The sequence below is a fragment of the Cyprinodon variegatus genome, unplaced genomic scaffold (genome assembly GCF_000732505.1).
Source record: "Cyprinodon variegatus isolate N-32 unplaced genomic scaffold, C_variegatus-1.0 Scaffold380, whole genome shotgun sequence".
Lineage (NCBI taxonomy): Eukaryota > Metazoa > Chordata > Actinopteri > Cyprinodontiformes > Cyprinodontidae > Cyprinodon > Cyprinodon variegatus.
In genome coordinates this window covers 521,352-538,908 of record NW_015150833.1, presented here as the reverse complement: position 1 = coordinate 538,908, position 17,557 = coordinate 521,352, and the positions used below count along the sequence as shown (strand labels likewise).

The window sequence follows — 17,557 nt, the reverse complement described above, 5'->3', positions numbered from 1 at the left end:
TATCTATCTATCTATCTATCTATCTATCTATCTATCTATCTATCTATCTATCTATCTATCTATCTATCTATCTATCTATCTATCTATAAAGCCAACTACTGATTATCTCTCCCACAACCCATTAAGTCAACAAATAGGGCCCAAAATAAAACTCAAAATTAAAGAAAAACTCCTACCATAATTATCTTAAAGCTTTCTTTAAGTAAACCATAATCTGGGCAACTGGCATATACTTATATTCCAACTGAGTCTCTTTCTCTCTCACACTTTAAAGCTTTAAAGAAATCAGATTCAACACCAAAGGGGTCTCTGTTTCCACCATGTCCCCCGTTTCCCCTGTGTTTACACACATATACACATGGACTTTATATGGAGGAAGAAAAGTTGATCTGTTACATTCCATCCAGCTTGGCAACCATGCAGATGGAGATTAACTGAAAGCAGTATTGTCTGCGACACATCAGGGGCACAGACCCCCATCCAAACCCCACAACCTTTAGACAAACTGTATATCTTAGTAGATCAATTAAAAAGAAAGAGGTAACTGATTGGAAAATGAGAGAACATACTCTAAACACCAGGCAGTGTAAAATCATAAAGCTCAGCAACATATATAATCACAGGGTGTACATCCTAGAAAAAGACCTCAGCCCCAAAAACAATGCAGATAGTTATAAAAATGTTATTTTAGTCAAAACAAAACCACACAATCATTCCTGTGGGTGCAGGAATTTGTTTGGGGAATCTCCCTCAACTGATGCAAAAAGATTGTTTCCACTCTGATGATAAAAGAAGATAAAAAAATAAATAAATAAATATGAGAAAACCCTCTTGAAGAATTCAGAAACAACAATGTGGGAATTTTTCTGGGAAAAAGGGGGAATCCAAATAGTCCAGTCGCAATAACAGTCAGACATGACAGAGGTAGAAGGTTATGGGTTCAATTCCTGGTTTGGGGTCTTTCTGCATTGAGTTAGCATGTTCTCCCTGAGCATGCGTGGGTTCTCTCTGGGTAATCTGGCTTCCTCCTACAGTCCCAAAACAAGACTGTCAGATTAATTGACATCTCCAAATTTTCCTTGTGTGATTGTCTCTCTGTGTTTCCCTGAGACAGACTGACAACCTGCCCATAAACTGAGACAGACACAGGCCCCGACAAGACCCTGACTAAATAAGAGAAGATGAATGTATGGATAAACAAAAGGTAAATTGACATTTGGAAAATGATTTCTGAGGGTAAACAAGCTCTCTCAAAAACTATATTTTTACTCTCAAATATAGGTTTATTTTGAAGCCGAGTGAATTTGTTCTCAAAAATAGATTTCTCTCTCGAAACCCTTGATCTTGATTCAGGATTTTTCTCTCGATTTATTGCCTAGTCTCAACAGAATTGACAGCTGACAATACATGCTTGTATTAGAGTTACGTAGGAATGGTGCATCACTAATGACCTTCCTGTGTAGAACCTACTTGTGAGTGGATAGCTATGTTTACATGCACAAATATTTCCTGACTGCATTGGAATGTGTTGAAATAAAAAACAAAAAAAAATGTAATCAGATCGTACAGTTTATATGGACATGAGAGACTGATTATGCAAATCATTGTAATCTGATAGTATCTAGCCATTCAAAGAGGAACTGCTTCATGTTGACATGGGGATCAGCTTAAGGGCAGATTATACTTCTGCAATCACACAAATCAAATGTCGCTCTGGTTTGGTCGCAAACCTGTTTTGCTGTTATGCTTCTGCACAGTCGGTCTGGAATTTCTAGGGACGCACAGCAGTGAGGCGCGCAAGGGGGAGCCTATTTGAGAACCCGTGAGAACTTTGGCGGATGGTCACGAGAACTTCGGCACCGCAGGTGGGAGTGTTTATCTTCCAAAACAACAACTGCGCGTCTGCAAGATATCACTGTCATTGAGATGGATTTAGAGTTGCTAGACATAGAAGGGGAACAGGTTCTGTTAATGGAGTTGGCAAAAGGACAGATTACCCTTTCCTCATAGTTGTCCATTGTAGTTGTTCCTCAGTTTTTAAAAATGGCGCACTGAATTGAGAAGGGCGACCACACAGACAGGCGGAAAGGCATATCAAGGACCAATCACAGCTGCTTTTGTCTGCGCACTTCCGCTTTAGGTCTGCGCAGGTTTGCTATCGTCCAATGCTTAGTCAGGATTTTTTTGAGGTGCGCAATGACGGTTGCAGAACCTTTGCGTGGGGGGCATGGTCAAGCACAGAGACAGATTTGATGTTGCAGAGGCTATGCGTCAGAAGTATAAATTGGATTTAGGTCAGTTTACATCATTCAGAATTACTTGATCCTCCTGACAGCATTTACATGCATGCCCATTGGACTGTCAATTGGCGTAAACCAATCTCTTACAGTGGGATTACAGTTTCATTCCAATCCTGCTAAATCCAATCCGAAAATTGACCATCATGTTTATATGACGCATTTTTAGTCCGATCAGTTGTTAATTCCAATTCCATATGTCCATATAAACATATCTGATGTTTTACACGTTTTTATTTATTAGCGTTCCCCTAAACCACTGTAATACTTAAAGCAGCTCTATAGAGCTTTCAGTTTTGGTCGATTTTGGCTCCCCCCAGTGGACAAAGCTGTACTGTTTTGGCTGAAGGAAGACAGCATTTCCCATGAGCACCAGCACAGTAAAATTCTGATCTCCCCAATGGCCTGCAGTTGGATTGAACTGAGAATACAGGGATGCCCTCACAGCTACACTGTCAACCTTAGATCAATACCTTGAGACCTGCCAACTTCCCTGCCCATTGGAATTCCTCACCTTCATCAAAACAGGGAAAAGAGAAGCACAAGTCCTGGCAAAAATAAGGGATCTTAATCTAGAGTCTGGTTCTGCTAGAGGTTTCTTCATGTAAAAAGGGAGTTTTCCTCTACACTGTCCCCACATGCATGCTGGGTGTGAGGGGTTGCTCAATAGTCAACAACAAAATGCAATCATAAAATCATAGCCACAAGCTTCTTCAGGAGGAGCATCAACGACTGGATGCAATCAACTGCTTTTCCTAACCAATTGTTGGCCTTGTATTTTCTCTGTAAAGGGCCTTGAGATGACATGTTGTGAACCTCATAGAAACATCAACATCTTTAAACGTCTAAACATTTTTAAAACTTGAAAGAGTCTAACTGATATCTTTTAAAACAAACTGCACATCTCTGGGCCTACCTTGATTTGTTCTGAAGCCTCTGAATGACTGCATGTTGGGAGATGGAGTGTTCCTAAGTTCAGGGAAATCGGACACTAAAAATACAAAGAAAGGGCATGACAGCAATTATGCATAAACAGAAGACATGTCTATTAAAAGGACAGTTACAATATTTACCATAAGGTGTTGGCGGTGAGATGGGAAATGCAGGGGTGGGTGGAGTCATGTCAGGTCCTGACTCTATTTCGTTGGTAATGTCAGGGCCCCGGGATTTATAGCTGGTACCATCACTTCTACACAATTTAGAGTGCTGTAACAGACAGAGTGTGGAAAGAAATCTTATGTTGTGCCTTAGAACAATGAGATAATATGAACATGGAATGGAATGTGATGTATAGATGGCCACAGAATCACAGACTTTTGTTTTAAGACTGTCAGCAAAAAATAAAAAATAGACTGCTGTAGACAACCGTAGAGAAAAACTGCAACTTTTTCACTTCAAGTTTTGCAGGAAGCAGAATCTTTAAATTGCTTTGTATCATGCAGGAAAATACAGGGATGCCCTCGCAGCTACACTACCTAACTTAAATCAATATCTTCAGACCTGCCAACTTCCCTGCCCATTGGAATTCCTAATCTTCATCAGAACAGCGGAAAAAAGGAGAAGCACAAGGCATGGCAAAAACAGGCAATCGCAATCTAGCCCAACAGGTTAGATAGAAGCTACTGTAGAGCAAGGTTCTTTAAGACTCCTCAATGTCCCTTGTGCTGCACCTTTTAGATGTGTCCCTGCTTCCACACCTATGCTAAAGACGTGTTTGCTCTGAAATAATGAGATTACAGACCACTAGCTTTCTCATAGTCATTAACAGTCGCATTAGTGGAGTGGGAGTGGTGGCCTAGTGGTTAGGGCAGAGAGCTTTGAATCCTGATGTTCTGAGTTTGAGCCCAACTCCCACAGACTGCCGCTTTGGGTCTCTGAGCAAGACCCTTTAACCCAAATTGCTCCTCGGGCGCTTCGCAACGGCAGCCCATTGGTCCCCAAGGCGATGGGTTAAATGCAGATGTAAATTTCTCAAAAGTTCAATTATTATTATTGTTATTGGTGCTTTTTGAAACTCATGAGCTAAATAGGATACCAGCTTTTTTAGCTACCAAGTAGAAACCCAGAGGAACTCTCAGACACATCCGCCCATCAATCAGGCTAATTGGTCTTCTGATAAAGACAAATAAAGTTTTCATCCCTGATTTGTCTTGAGTTTTATCCCTGTTCTACTATGAAATTAGAAATAATTATGTAAAGTTAGGATTCAGTCATCTAAATGGTTCTGATTTCCTGATTCTGATTTTGTAAAATCATTCTTAGTCGTTTTCCAAAATGTTTTACTTACCTCTTTGATTTGCGCTGTGAATCAGTTTTTAACACATTCCAGTTATTCTGTTAGTTGTAAGGCTGATTTAACTTCATTAAAAATCCTTCACGATAACCTTCTTCTCTCTAACATAAAATACACACTAAACTGGTACATCATTATGTTAATAATGTGTTTTAACCATTTTTATTTTTTCCTTCTTCTTTCAATATGTTAATTATTTTTACTATTAATTATTATTAGTCTATTATAGACCATTAGCTGTTTAGTCGTTCTTTAATCAAACAGAATCAGAATCAGAATCAGAAATACTTTACATTTTTCATAGTAATTTTATTTAAATCTCACTAGCTTGGTTAACTTTTAAAACAAAAATATGTTGAACTTGAAATTGAACTGATTTTGTTAATAAACTTTTAGCACTTAACAGAAAGTTTTAGGAATTTAAAATTCAAATATGTTTTCACAGGTTGTTGTTTGACAATGATGGTGCTTGAAACACTCATTTGCACATCACAAAGGAAATGTAAAAAGGGGAAAACAAACAAACAAACAAAAAAACATGATTTTGAAAATAGCAGTTTGCATGTGCCTAGACTTACTTGAAAATGGGAGACGCATGGAGGATATGTCTGCTGGCTTTTGTACTCCTCTGGGTCATTCCACCCTGAAAAGCCTGAGTGATCCATTACATCCTTTCCTTGGTAACTCAAACTCCGCGTGACACCACCTCCCCTGTCGTTTGACTGGGCAGCTGAATACACAGAAGCAGAAAGAAAGAAGAAGTTGATGAATCCTATATATGAAGTCTAACGTAAAATCTTAAAAACATAGTTTGGACGCTAAAAAGTTTTACTCATAATTTCAAGAGGGCCTGAGGGTGCCAACAGCTATCATACAAATATAACCACCATGAGGATTTCTCACAATCATTCATAATATCTAATAAATATTTCATTTTATATATATATATATATATATATATATATATATATATATATATATATTTCAATAAAAAATAGTTATTATATTTTATATTTATTATATTTTATTATTTCAAAAACTGAAATGATAGAACTGTAAATATTGTCATGTTTATATTACTGTTTTTATGTATTTTTACTATTCTCAAGGCTGCACTTTCAAAAAAATGTAATTGTCTAGAGAGCTGTTCTTAACAAAATTTCTTTTTGTGTATACAAAATGACAGAATAAATCTGTCTAAGTCTAAGAAACATGTCATGTGTAAAAAAAAAACATGAATCTCTTCAGAGTAAAATTACAAAAATCAACCAAAGATTAAAAGCTCAAGAAGATGTTGGTTATATCAACCCACATTAGCCAGATCAAGCCAAAACAGAATAGATTACTGAATTCCAGCTTTGATTAGTAGACACATTGCTGCTCCCGATAGAAATAGTTTACAAAGGAATGCTAAGTCCATTGCTTGTGAGTGACGTCATACGGACGCAGCCTGTGTGCGTTGCTTGATTGAAAGGGGGTAGGAGTGTATTTTTCAAAAACAAAATGTGTCAAACTTGCTAATTTCAAACAAACTTATTTTAATCTAAAGCGACTGCTACAAATCACAAGTTAAACACCTGTAATCCTTTAAGGTCAAGTCCAACGGTGAGCTAATGGAGAGCAGGTAGTGGACTTTGCGTGTGCTTGAAGTGTGACTCTTGTGAGAGGTATTACCAGAGTGTTAATTTGCACCCTCAAACTGAGCTCTGACCTCTGAGCACCAAAGATCATTTTTTCTAGTACATATTAGACTGTTTTACATTATTCTTTTCATTTTGCTTCAACAGCTGCATGATAGAACCAGAAATACATAGCAAATATGCTATGATTTCAGCATAAGCTTTAATTTTGCTGTATATGGAGTTATTTTTATGTTATTTTTATTAAATTAAAGATGGTGATCTGAAAGAGGAAAATTATTTTATAATGTAAAATAAATATTTTACAGAAAACAATTTTTTACCCTGATAGCAAAAACTGATTTTATTCAAGACTGAAAAAAAAGCTTCACAACAGTCTTTTATCTCCGCCTATCAGCTCAGCCATAAGCTCTCGTCCACATTTCCAGGTAAAGCGCTGCTCATCTCTATCGCACTTAATACCACCGCTCAGCTGACAGTTCTGTTGAGACTGCTCAATATTAACACAGGACTGCCCATGATCCTGCCAAAAAAATCCTGAATCAAGAGCAAAGAATAAAAACATATTTTTCAGAGAGCTTTTGTACCCTTGTAAATCATTTGCCAAATGTCAATTCATCTTTTTATCCACTGACAATCTTTTCTCTCAAAATATTTTCTTCAGGCTCAAATAACATCAGCTTTTGCAATCACTGTGCAAATGTGTTCTTTCCAAAATATTTCCCCCCCTTTAGATCACTTAACTCCATGGCTGTATTCTTTTTTCAATGTGGGATACCTGATGTATCATAGGAAAGTTTACAGTTTGTTGTAGAGATACAGGATTTAGTACATCTGCTCTTTGAAAAACGATTAGCTGCTCTGTTATCTAATACTTTGCTCACCCTTTTTCATCTTTTAAAATGTTTTGTGTTAGGTTTTCAATATCTCTGTTTTTTCCGATTGCTATCAATATCATCATTATCATGTAATTTTTTTTACAATAATCGGTAAATCTAAACAGACTCTCTGTGTCAATCAACGTACCTTAATAAACAAGTATTTTAGCTTTAAAAAATACCTCTAAAACATGTAAAAGCAAAAATTCAAAAGCAATTACAAACTAGGAGTGCACCGATTCTGTTTTTACCGATTTAATCCAATAGCTGAGCGTATCGGCCAATATACGATACAGACACGACTTCACTGTAGAATTGATGACCATTATATCTTGCCATGTGAGTAAATGGTTTAGCCTTGACGCATTGATAAATTAACAAATAACATAGAGATAAATGTATTTTAAATTTTCAATTAATATCGGAGCAGATATCCAATCCAGGTATCAATGCATCTCTAATTCGAAGTCAAAGAGTTTTTATCTTCAAAGGAAAAATTTACATATGTCTGTACATTTTTGGCTTAGCTACTGTTCTTTCAGTAAATGGCATTTTAGGATTCAGTTTTGTTTTACCAAAAAAAGAAATCACGGTTCATTTGAATAATTATTTCAGCCCAAAAGCATAGTGGGATCATTGTTCCATTTCGGAACGCAGTTTGAGATTGTTTAAGTTTTAAGACATAATGCAGGATTACTTTCTTCAACGTTTTCCAGGACAAGGACCCCAAAACTGATGGCGAGACGGAGTGGGGACCCCCTAATTATTTATATTGTATGAATTTGTGTCATATCAAACTGTTCACTCTATTACAGATGGAGTAACATAACGGAAGTAATTTCTCCCTGGGATTATTAAAGTATTTCTGAATCTGATTCCTGGTTGACGGGACAGGTGCTGTGAATGAAACGGTGCCCAGCTTGAAAGAGCTCCTGTGTGTCGCTGAATGTGTGCATTGATGACTGAAAGCCATCTTCTGCCTTCATTTATCTGTTTACTACAGTGTTTTGAATTCATGTTAATGTGTAAAGACATTTCAATTAGTGGAAAAAAATTGCACTGGGGAATATAAAAAAAAAAGTCTAATGAACCAAAACTTTCAGGACCCCCATACAGTACCTCCGTGGACCCCCTGTTGAAGACCTCCGGTTTAGAGGAAGCCATAGGATGGATACACTGTACTCAAAAGGACAGACATGGATGGGCTTTGGGCTACGTAGGTGGGCTCTGGCATTTAAAAATTATCATTTGGAACATGGGTGTCAAAATGTGACCAACAGCCTCACACTAGCATCACCAACATTAATTGCTACAAAAAACAAACAAAAAACACTTCAATCTGACACGGCAAGGTTTTGTAATTTGTTATTGTTCTATTTTGAAGCCCTGTGAAAATGATAGCTTCAGTTTTCTGTTCTCAGCTAGGGTGGTCTTCTGCTTCACCACCAGTCTACCTGTCTGCTGAGTCTACAGGGACCTCTGCATGAAAAAAAAAGTTCTACACAACTTTCACTCAATGGTTACATTCTCTTTTTAAGGACATTTACATGGGGAATGGTAGCATGGCAGATCAGCAGTTTCAGAAATATTCAGAACTGCCCAATCAGATTTAACAGCTTTTCACATTAAAAACAACCTAAATACGCTTTTTACCTCTGCCAAGTAGGTTATGTTTTAGGGGAGTTTTCGTGTTTGTTTGTTTGTCTGTCAGTGTACGGGATATATAGAAAAATTAAGGACATTTTAATAATTTTGTTTATCAGAGGTGTCCTTCAGGCCAAGGAACAATCCATTGAATATTGGTGATGATCCAGATCCTAATCTGGATTCAGATTTTTTTTTTAAACATTCTCTAACATTGTGAGATTGGGATATTTGGCAGAACAATCAGTTCCCCAATAAACCAGAGTGGCAGCATTGACTACTAACAGGCTCATTATCAGACTCAAAAATCTGCAGGTATTTTACTACAGACTATAGAAAGAAAAGGTAACGTTGTTGGTTTGTTAGCAGGATCAATTTAAAAATTCCAAACATATTTTAAGGACATTTTTTACCAGCTGTGCCTCATGTGTGCCTAAATATATTTACATTTATTAATGATCCAGATCATGTGTTATTTTAGCCATCTGTGTAAGACACAATTTGGGGCAAAGTTTGCTGCTTGGCGGAGGTGTGCAATAGAGTATATTTCAATTTTTTTACAATCTAATGATCTGTTTAAAATACTTTAATTTCTCTTTGCCATACCTCGATACTGAAATGTATTGGGTTACAGAGATCTAATTGATTGATTTAATTGCAGTGTTAATAAGCAACTGAACGCCTGTTTATAATAAAATAGACCATTACTGTGTCATAAGTTTCCAACTAGAACCAACTACTAGCATATAACGTCTGACTGCGGTTTATGGTATTGTATCTATTTTCCACAAATTGTTACAGAGACATTTTAAACGGAGGCTTGTATGTTAAACTCCTACAAACTCCAATATGGTCTATTCTATACCAAGGTTAATCAATAGAATACTGCACAGCACTCATTGTGTAAGAGAAAATAAATACTAAAACCTTCTACCTTCTGGTACCAACTCTGTACAATAGGACTGCTCAATGCTTAATTTGTGGCATCACTGATATTAGTGAGGTGTTTGCACAGAGCCTGAGACGCATGAAAAGACAAAACAAGCTGTAGCATGATCGACCTGCAAGATAATCAGCAGCTTTGCCAAAATACCACAGAGTAAACTCTCCACTCACTCCAATAGGCACAGTAATACCTGCATTAAAGGTGTAGACATTTGCTGTAAAGCAGGATAGTTAAATGAGCTTAGTTCATTTTTTTAATTCATGCTAGTAGAAAACAACAGAAAAGAAACAATAACAAAAGAATAGGTAACTTTATCATTTTTTTTTTACTTTAAATTATTAACTTTATTATGTATATATGTATTATTAACCAACTTCTGTTTTAGCAGAAAGAAGTCTTCTTTTTTCTGCAAACACTATTCATGAGTTACATTTCTAAAGAGCAACCAAAGCCAACACTTATCTTCCTACAGCTTTTCTTGTAAATGAAGCGTCTGTGTTGATACGCACTGACAGGCAAGTATTTGGAATCAAATGGAAAAGGTGTGCCTGGGGGTACACTTGTTCCTTCTTTGGAAATTCCTAAATCCCGTACATTGCTTTCCTCCCTCTTTCTGCGACTGCAAGCTATGATTCATGAAGCTACACACCTTTCCATGTTTTCCCTGCATGGCTTAGTTTCACTTTGACTGCACCTTCTTAAGTAAGCAGCACAGAACAGTTTAATCTGATCCAAAAAGGGAATAATCTGTGTAACACAGAAAGATATAAAGTGCACTTGATGAAATCATAAAATGTGAAATGTTCTGTGATAGAACTTAGTGAGGCGATAAAGAAAGAGCGTATTCTTTGGATACGTGAGGGCTTGGGATGCATGACCACAGTTCATCTAAATATAGTAACTTTCGAGGACACCAAAGTCTTCAAGCTGAATAAAAATGGATCTGTCAGTCAATACCAAAGCAAATATTTAGTCTCTAGAATCAAAATTCAAGAGTCAGAAAAGTTACCAAGCCTGAAAAAGTTGGTCTTCTTTTCTCCGTGTACCTCATTGATCCTACAAACACACCTACACATACAAGTTTGGACAGAACTCTTTCTTTGGAAAACAAAATTAGAATTTCTGGCGGGAACCTTGTCATTTCTGCCCAGAAAACATGCTGGGGGGAAAGGGGGGAGAACCAGTAATGTGATACTCCACCTCTTACTGGAGCCTATTAACCAACTACAGTATTAGCATTATTTCAGTTTCTTTTACACAGAGTTCTAACATAACTTTCTCTGAAAAATATTCATTTTAATAATCAGATTTCATTTATAATGCCTTTCAGACCATGTTTAATATTAATGAAAAAACTTGAGAGTTAATTTACATTGGTTAGGTTTAGATTGAACCTGCATATAGACAAACTGGGTGGGAGGGAGGGAGGGAAAAAAATGGTCCAAATGGGAGAGGATAAAAAATAGATGAATGACTAGAAGACTGAGTCATTGAAACATTTTTTTAATCCATTTCCTTCTATAATCTAAGTAAGGCTTGCTGACAAATGAAGTGTTGATGAATGTTGGGATGAGAGACACTGGAATGGTTTATGGATTAAAACAAAATGAGGCATGAATGAACAGTGAACCAAGAAGGGATAAAGAAATGATGAATGGAAAGGTGTAGTGGACAGATCAAGGGATGGACAAAGATGGATAAATCAATGATATTGGATAGATTTTGATGTATGGATGGATGGATAGATAGATATTTCTTTTGATGATAACACTCAAGAATAACTAGGCTGACTATCTTACCTGTCTGATGGGTGCTTTTTAGGGTTGCTGTGTTACAACCGTTGAATCCGACATCGATGCTGTTTGAACATTTCCCCTCTAAGCCATTGAACCGTGTCCCTCCATCCCTGTTGACAGAGTTGCTGAGGCCTGATCTAGGCACAAACGTGGGATCCAGGTCCATGATCAGCTGATTCAGCTGGTCAATGGAGTTATCAATATCCATTGTAAGAGATTTTATCTCGTCATCATGCTTTTCGTTTTTATTGCTACTGGTGTTTGGCTGTTGTTTGTGAGGTGCTGAGCTTTTGACGGTGTCCACGTTTGTGTTCCTGATGGTGTTCTGTGATTCGATTGCGAGGCCTTCTTTGGGTGAAGTACTCCTACATTTGTTCCCGGAATATCTTTCTGTTTCATTTCCATTCTCTGGCATGTAGTTGTATTGCTGTGCAGCGACCATCTGTTGTTGTCGAACCCAGGACTGAGTTGAGTAGCTCCCCTGTCTATATACATGCTGCTTTGGTGTAGGAGCACTGCTGGGATTACTGGAAGCCACAGAGTTGCTTCTTGAGCTCAAAAAGGCTTTTCTAGCCTCAGCATGGGATCTCTCAAACTCGTCCATGTGTTGGGGTGCACTGCTCGGCAGGTGGTTCTGGTTTTGATGCTCCTCTGATCCAAGACAAACAAAGCCATCTGACAAAAGGGAGTTCTGGCTGCTCTTATGGCACGAGGATGACAGTGTTCCTAGGCTATCCACGCTGTGCAGATCGTGACCTGTTATAACTTCATCATCAAGGATGTCAGTCTCTCTTTCTCTGGGTCTGGTGTCTCCATTTAAGTGCAACTGTGGTTGAAGTTTCTGTTTCAAATCTACCTTAGGGCCCGGATCATCCATCTCATCCAGGGAAGGATCTTCCAGACCAAAACCACTAAGGAGTTGTTTCAGCTGGACCTTCTCCTGCGGACTGGGTCCCTGGTTAGTCTTCACAATGGTGCTTGTGGTTGTTGTGGTGGTGGTGGTGGCAAGTGCGGGTCTTTCTGTCCACAGGGATGTGCTTGAGAGGCCCGAGTCACTGCTCACAGAGAGAGCATGGTCGCTATGATCAGGGCTTGAGGTGGTGGACGTTGTACGGGTCCCTCTGTTCAGAGTGGCCTCTCCACCAACAACGCTCCTCTTGCTAGCTGCTCTGTCGTGGATTAGACCCTGAGACCGCGGTGCTGCAAAACAGAAGAAATGCTGCAGCTTCATACATTTAGCTGATTTGGTCACACGTAGAAACAACACAAACAGGGGACTCACAAAGACAAGACTGTCACGTGAACACTCATGTCATTCTATAACTGACGAGGACACAACAGAAATCAGGACTCAACTCGAAACAAACAGACATTCAAGACAACAAATCAACTCTACAACATGATAATTCAGGATCTCTGAAATGAGGATCTGTTGAAAAAATATTAAATTTTAATTTCTTGTCTGAGGTGGATAAATGTCTATTCTTTTTGATTAAGTATTAATCTGAATTAGCTTTTTTTCTCCTGACACTAAGAAAGTGAAGATAACATAAAAAAATAACAAAATAAAAGCAATAAAAATAAACAAATTATTCTAACTACCAGTAGATTTTAGATAAACAGCAATCAATATCTCTCTTCTCCAAAATATGTTTTACATAGACAAGTACAGTGCTCAGAAAATAATTTGACTCTCTGTCCAACGGATGTGAAACATTCTTTAAATATTGATCCTTTCTATGTTCAGCCTTCAAAGTTAGTCGTCCTCTTATTCAATAGAAAAACTGTGTTTAAAACTCTGAATGTCCAATGAGGAGGCAGTGCTGTATCTTAACTCGTAATTAGTAAAGATTAGTTGTGGGCCATTATCGGGAATTTCACACTGCGTTGATGCCAGACTCTCCAAGCGATAAAAAAAAATATCGCCATTAATCTATTGTTGGGAGCTGTCCATACTAATGATGACTTTCACATTGATATTTTGGTGCGGATGTATATCTCGCGATATACATCCGAGATATACATCCGCCCACACAGGTTGTCTTCCAACCTGTGTAGGCGTACTGTGAAATTAAATTAATCTAATGTGACATGCTGACATGATGCAGCTAAACTCACAGCTCTATCAGCCAAGCTAACCAAACTCCTCGCTCAGTGGATAGCCAGAAAATGCCAGCCCAGCTCATTCTCCAGGCGGCAAAAGGTCACCCATCTTACAAACTACCTGCAAGGCGAACTATCATGAGGAGAATACTTGCCCAGCACGCCGCAGAGAAAGCCGTGAATGATGAGAGGTTGATTGAGGCGAGGTTGATTGAGGCGCCGTGTGTGATTTTTGGGACATCTATAATTTTTTCTGCTCAATTGTTACTGCCGCCAAAAATACAGTAAGAAGACGGAATCACGCGTAATTTTGCAGACATAGAAATGGAAACCTTTTCTTTTATATTCTGGAGGTGGCACACAAACACATCATGAATGCCTATGGCAGAATTCAAATGAGAAAATGTTAATCTAGATCAGGGGTCTGCAACCTACAGCTCCAGAGCCACATGTGGCTCTTTGGACCCTCTGCACAGCTCTTTATAAAGATTAAAATGTATATAAAGAGCTAAATAATGTGCTATGATAAAATACCAGTCTTAAAAGCTTTAATGGTTTTTATACAATGGATAGAGAATGAAATTAAAAGGACCGGAAATATGTTTTAGAGCCATTTTTTCTTTTAATTAGCTTGGAATTTATGTGTTTTAATACTATTTTAAAATCTAAAAATACAAACACTGTTAGTTGTTTAAGATGAAGACTAATTTCTTATACCAGATAATAGTAAAAAAACAAATGGGTTGTTTTTTTGAAAAAGTCATACCTTGTTTCTCCAAACATTTACTTGGTCTGACCCCGGGAAAAATGGTTCTTTGGTTATGAAAGGTTGCAGACCCCTGATCTAGATTAATTGATATAAATTCCAAGAATACAGTGAGATTAATCTACATTAAAAAATGTAATTATGCCCACCACTAATCATTATCATCACCATTATCTCAAGTCTAAAAAATTTGACTTAGAAAAGTGATAAAACGTAAACGTTTTGAAAGCCATCAAAATAAACACATGAATGGGTCTTATGTTACTCTACGTCACCATCTGATTGGCTAAACAACCCATTGCAATATCTGCACACCAAGTAGGAAATTTTACATTATACACTTTGCTAAAAAAAAAAAATGCCTGAGAAGTGTATGCATATAAAGAAGGGACACATTTTCTGCTTTTTTCTCTTGCAGTTCTGGGGCTTCATGTATAAAGCGTGTCTCGGAAAAAAAACACCCGAAATATTTAACGCGAAAGTGCAGAGGTATAAAAGTCAGTCTTGTGTGAAAGTGTGCAGGAATTCACGCAAACTTTTAAACCTGTCATGAGAATTTGCAGCAGTTACGCAAACTTTTAAAATCCACAATTTATTTTACCTTTTATTGTTCTAGAAAAAAGCCTATCTAGAATAAATGATACCAAAGAAACTTTGTGGGACTATGAGATATTTAGCCATACTCATATGAATCCAAAACAAACACCTGGATCTTTGGAACCAAATAAAAACTAGTTTCAAATTATATTGAGGAAATACTGGTCTAGTTGTAAGTTGGATAATAGACAGTAGCATCCTCCTTGCCACGCAACACCCCGAACCCCCATTATGCCTTTATTTGGGAAATGCAAAACTAGTCAGAAAAAAATCTCTGCTTTCCTTGCTGATCTCAAAAGAGTTAAGTCTGCCAAACACTGACCAATGTAACAATAACACCAACACAAACAGGATGGGTGTTCAAAAATAAACAAACATATGTAAGTTTAAAAAAAAAAACATACAGTTGGGATAAAATATTGGATTATTTCCCCTCAGGAAACATTTTAGTTGCTAACAGTGAGACTTTCACTTTATGGTAAACAGCTGTACAGCACAGAACTCAATGATATTGGTACTTTTCTTTTTGTTGCTAATTATATCAGGAATCTATTTTTTCTCTTTGCTTTCCAATAGATTTTTTGCTGTAAATATTTTTAATTTGCCTTTGCATTTCACAACCCTAAAATGACCTACAGTAAAAGCCGCCTCCAACCTTTTAACAGAACCTCATATCAGAGCTTAATTACCTTTCCCTAAGACACTGGATGGTGAAAAACAAGGTACCGTAATAGAATCACCATATTGAGATACATTTTTGAAAAAAACTTAAATCAAACAAAGACCACCATTACCACTGCACCAGAAAACTTCCAAGCTTCCAGGTAGCAACAAAACACAAGCAGTTGCCAGTATTTCTCTTCATGTGTAGGTTATGGATATGATATATTGTTTGCATACTGCCAGAAGATTTAGATGGATTTGGCTTGTTTATTGCACACTGCTGACAATGAACCACAGGGCTCACTTTCACTTACCCCTTGACACACAGCATAGGTCCAAATAACCTTCTTAATCCTCTAATGCAACAGAATAAAGACCACAGCAAATAAAGAATAAAGATAGTGTTTCCATGTCCCTCTCACCCTACCTCAACAAAAGAGAGCTAGAACTTTGACTCCTGTGCTTCTGTCTAAAGCTATCACCTAAAGTGCTGGGCTTTCAATTTAACTATGAGTAGAAGGTACAAATACCAGACACGCATGTTAAAACCTTTCCTCTATTCCCATCCTTCTTTTCTTTAAAAAAAAAAGACTTCTTTCATCTATAGCCTGGGCCCCACACAAACCTGCATCCCATCTCAAAAAGCTTAAAAGTTCAACACAGTTCTTCTCTGCTGGGAGATTTCCAACAAATCCTTCCCATGACATTCCATTTAGCAAGGTGCAAACCTGCATTTAACCTCTTCACCTCGATTCTTGCCATTTTTTCCCCCCTCAGTCACCCCTGACATTCAACACTGCGCCCCCCCACCATGCACTCCATCATGACCACCGATATACTTCAAGAGGAAAATATCTTACCTTAACTGTCCTCCACAGGTAAAGATTTAAGAAGATCAAAGTCTGAGGTAAAGCCAAATATGTACAGGAGAACCAGCTATGCAAATGCATGAGTAGAAACATGACTTTAAACAAGGGGGTAATAGCAGAAGGCATATCAACAAAGTTTCAATAAGTTGGCTGGTTTTCTTCCTTTGCTGAGAAGGTGAGAGTGATGAGCTCTACAGAACAGAGGTAGTGCAGGTGGGGGTGGTGAGGGGTTGAAATCTCCATGTAAGGGCAAAGGAATGTAAACAAGGAAGGCGGAGCTATCAAGCTGCATCGGGTTGGAGGAAACCAGAAACCCGACCTCTTACTCCTGTTTTATGGGACTACCTCACTGGAGGAAAGAGGGAATAGGAGGCGAAAAACGACAGATCGAGAGGCAGTGGGGGTGGGTGAAAGGACAGAGGATGAAAACAACATTCCAGGAGCTCAAGACATTTCCACTCAGTAAAAAGACACTTTGTAATTAAAAGGAAGAGATTAACTTCTGCTGGGAGGCCACAGCCGTTCTTTATGTAAAATAGCAGGCAAGTCAGTCTGAGAGAAGACACGAGATCCATCACAGCTAGATAAAAACAGCCATTAAAAAAAAAGAAATAATTTACTGCATTCAAGAACATAGAACAGCTTGTGAATTTTGAGAAAAATCACTCAGATCCTTCTATTTAATATTCGATATAGATTCTTTAATGGTGCAGTCCTTAAAAAAAAAAAAATCCACCATTGACAGAGGAGAGAAAAAAAACCACAACTGTTTCTAGCATTAGGAGGTCTGGTTGTGTACAACTATGCAATTACTCAGCCCTCTCGCTCTGTTGCTTGTTCGGGACCATTTTGCTCTATAAATGTCTCTCTGTGAGGAAGTCAAAAACATAATGAAGACAATTTAAATCTTGATAGTTCTTTGCATGTTCATATTTATTGAGCTATTCAACAATGTATCATGTTAAGAACTGAAAATTCTGCATATTTGATTAGAACTGTATGTGTTGTATCAACAAAAAAACAAAAAAAGGGTAAAAGATAAAGGGTTTATGGACTAGAGAAGTA

General features: G+C 37.7%; 1 protein-coding gene across 1 annotated transcript in view; it reads right to left on the bottom strand.

Moving 5' to 3' along the window:
- Window positions 1–17,557, bottom strand: part of tns3 (tensin 3) — a 52,978-nt gene that overhangs the window by 11,827 nt on the left and 23,594 nt on the right. The window contains exons 13-16 of the mRNA XM_015386893.1: window positions 11,498–12,694; window positions 5,169–5,320; window positions 3,371–3,503; window positions 3,175–3,288 (exon numbers count right to left, since the gene is read on the bottom strand). Coding sequence (XP_015242379.1) covers window positions 3,175–3,288; window positions 3,371–3,503; window positions 5,169–5,320; window positions 11,498–12,694 — 1,596 coding nt within the window. The remainder of the gene's footprint in view (window positions 1–3,174; window positions 3,289–3,370; window positions 3,504–5,168; window positions 5,321–11,497; window positions 12,695–17,557) is intronic.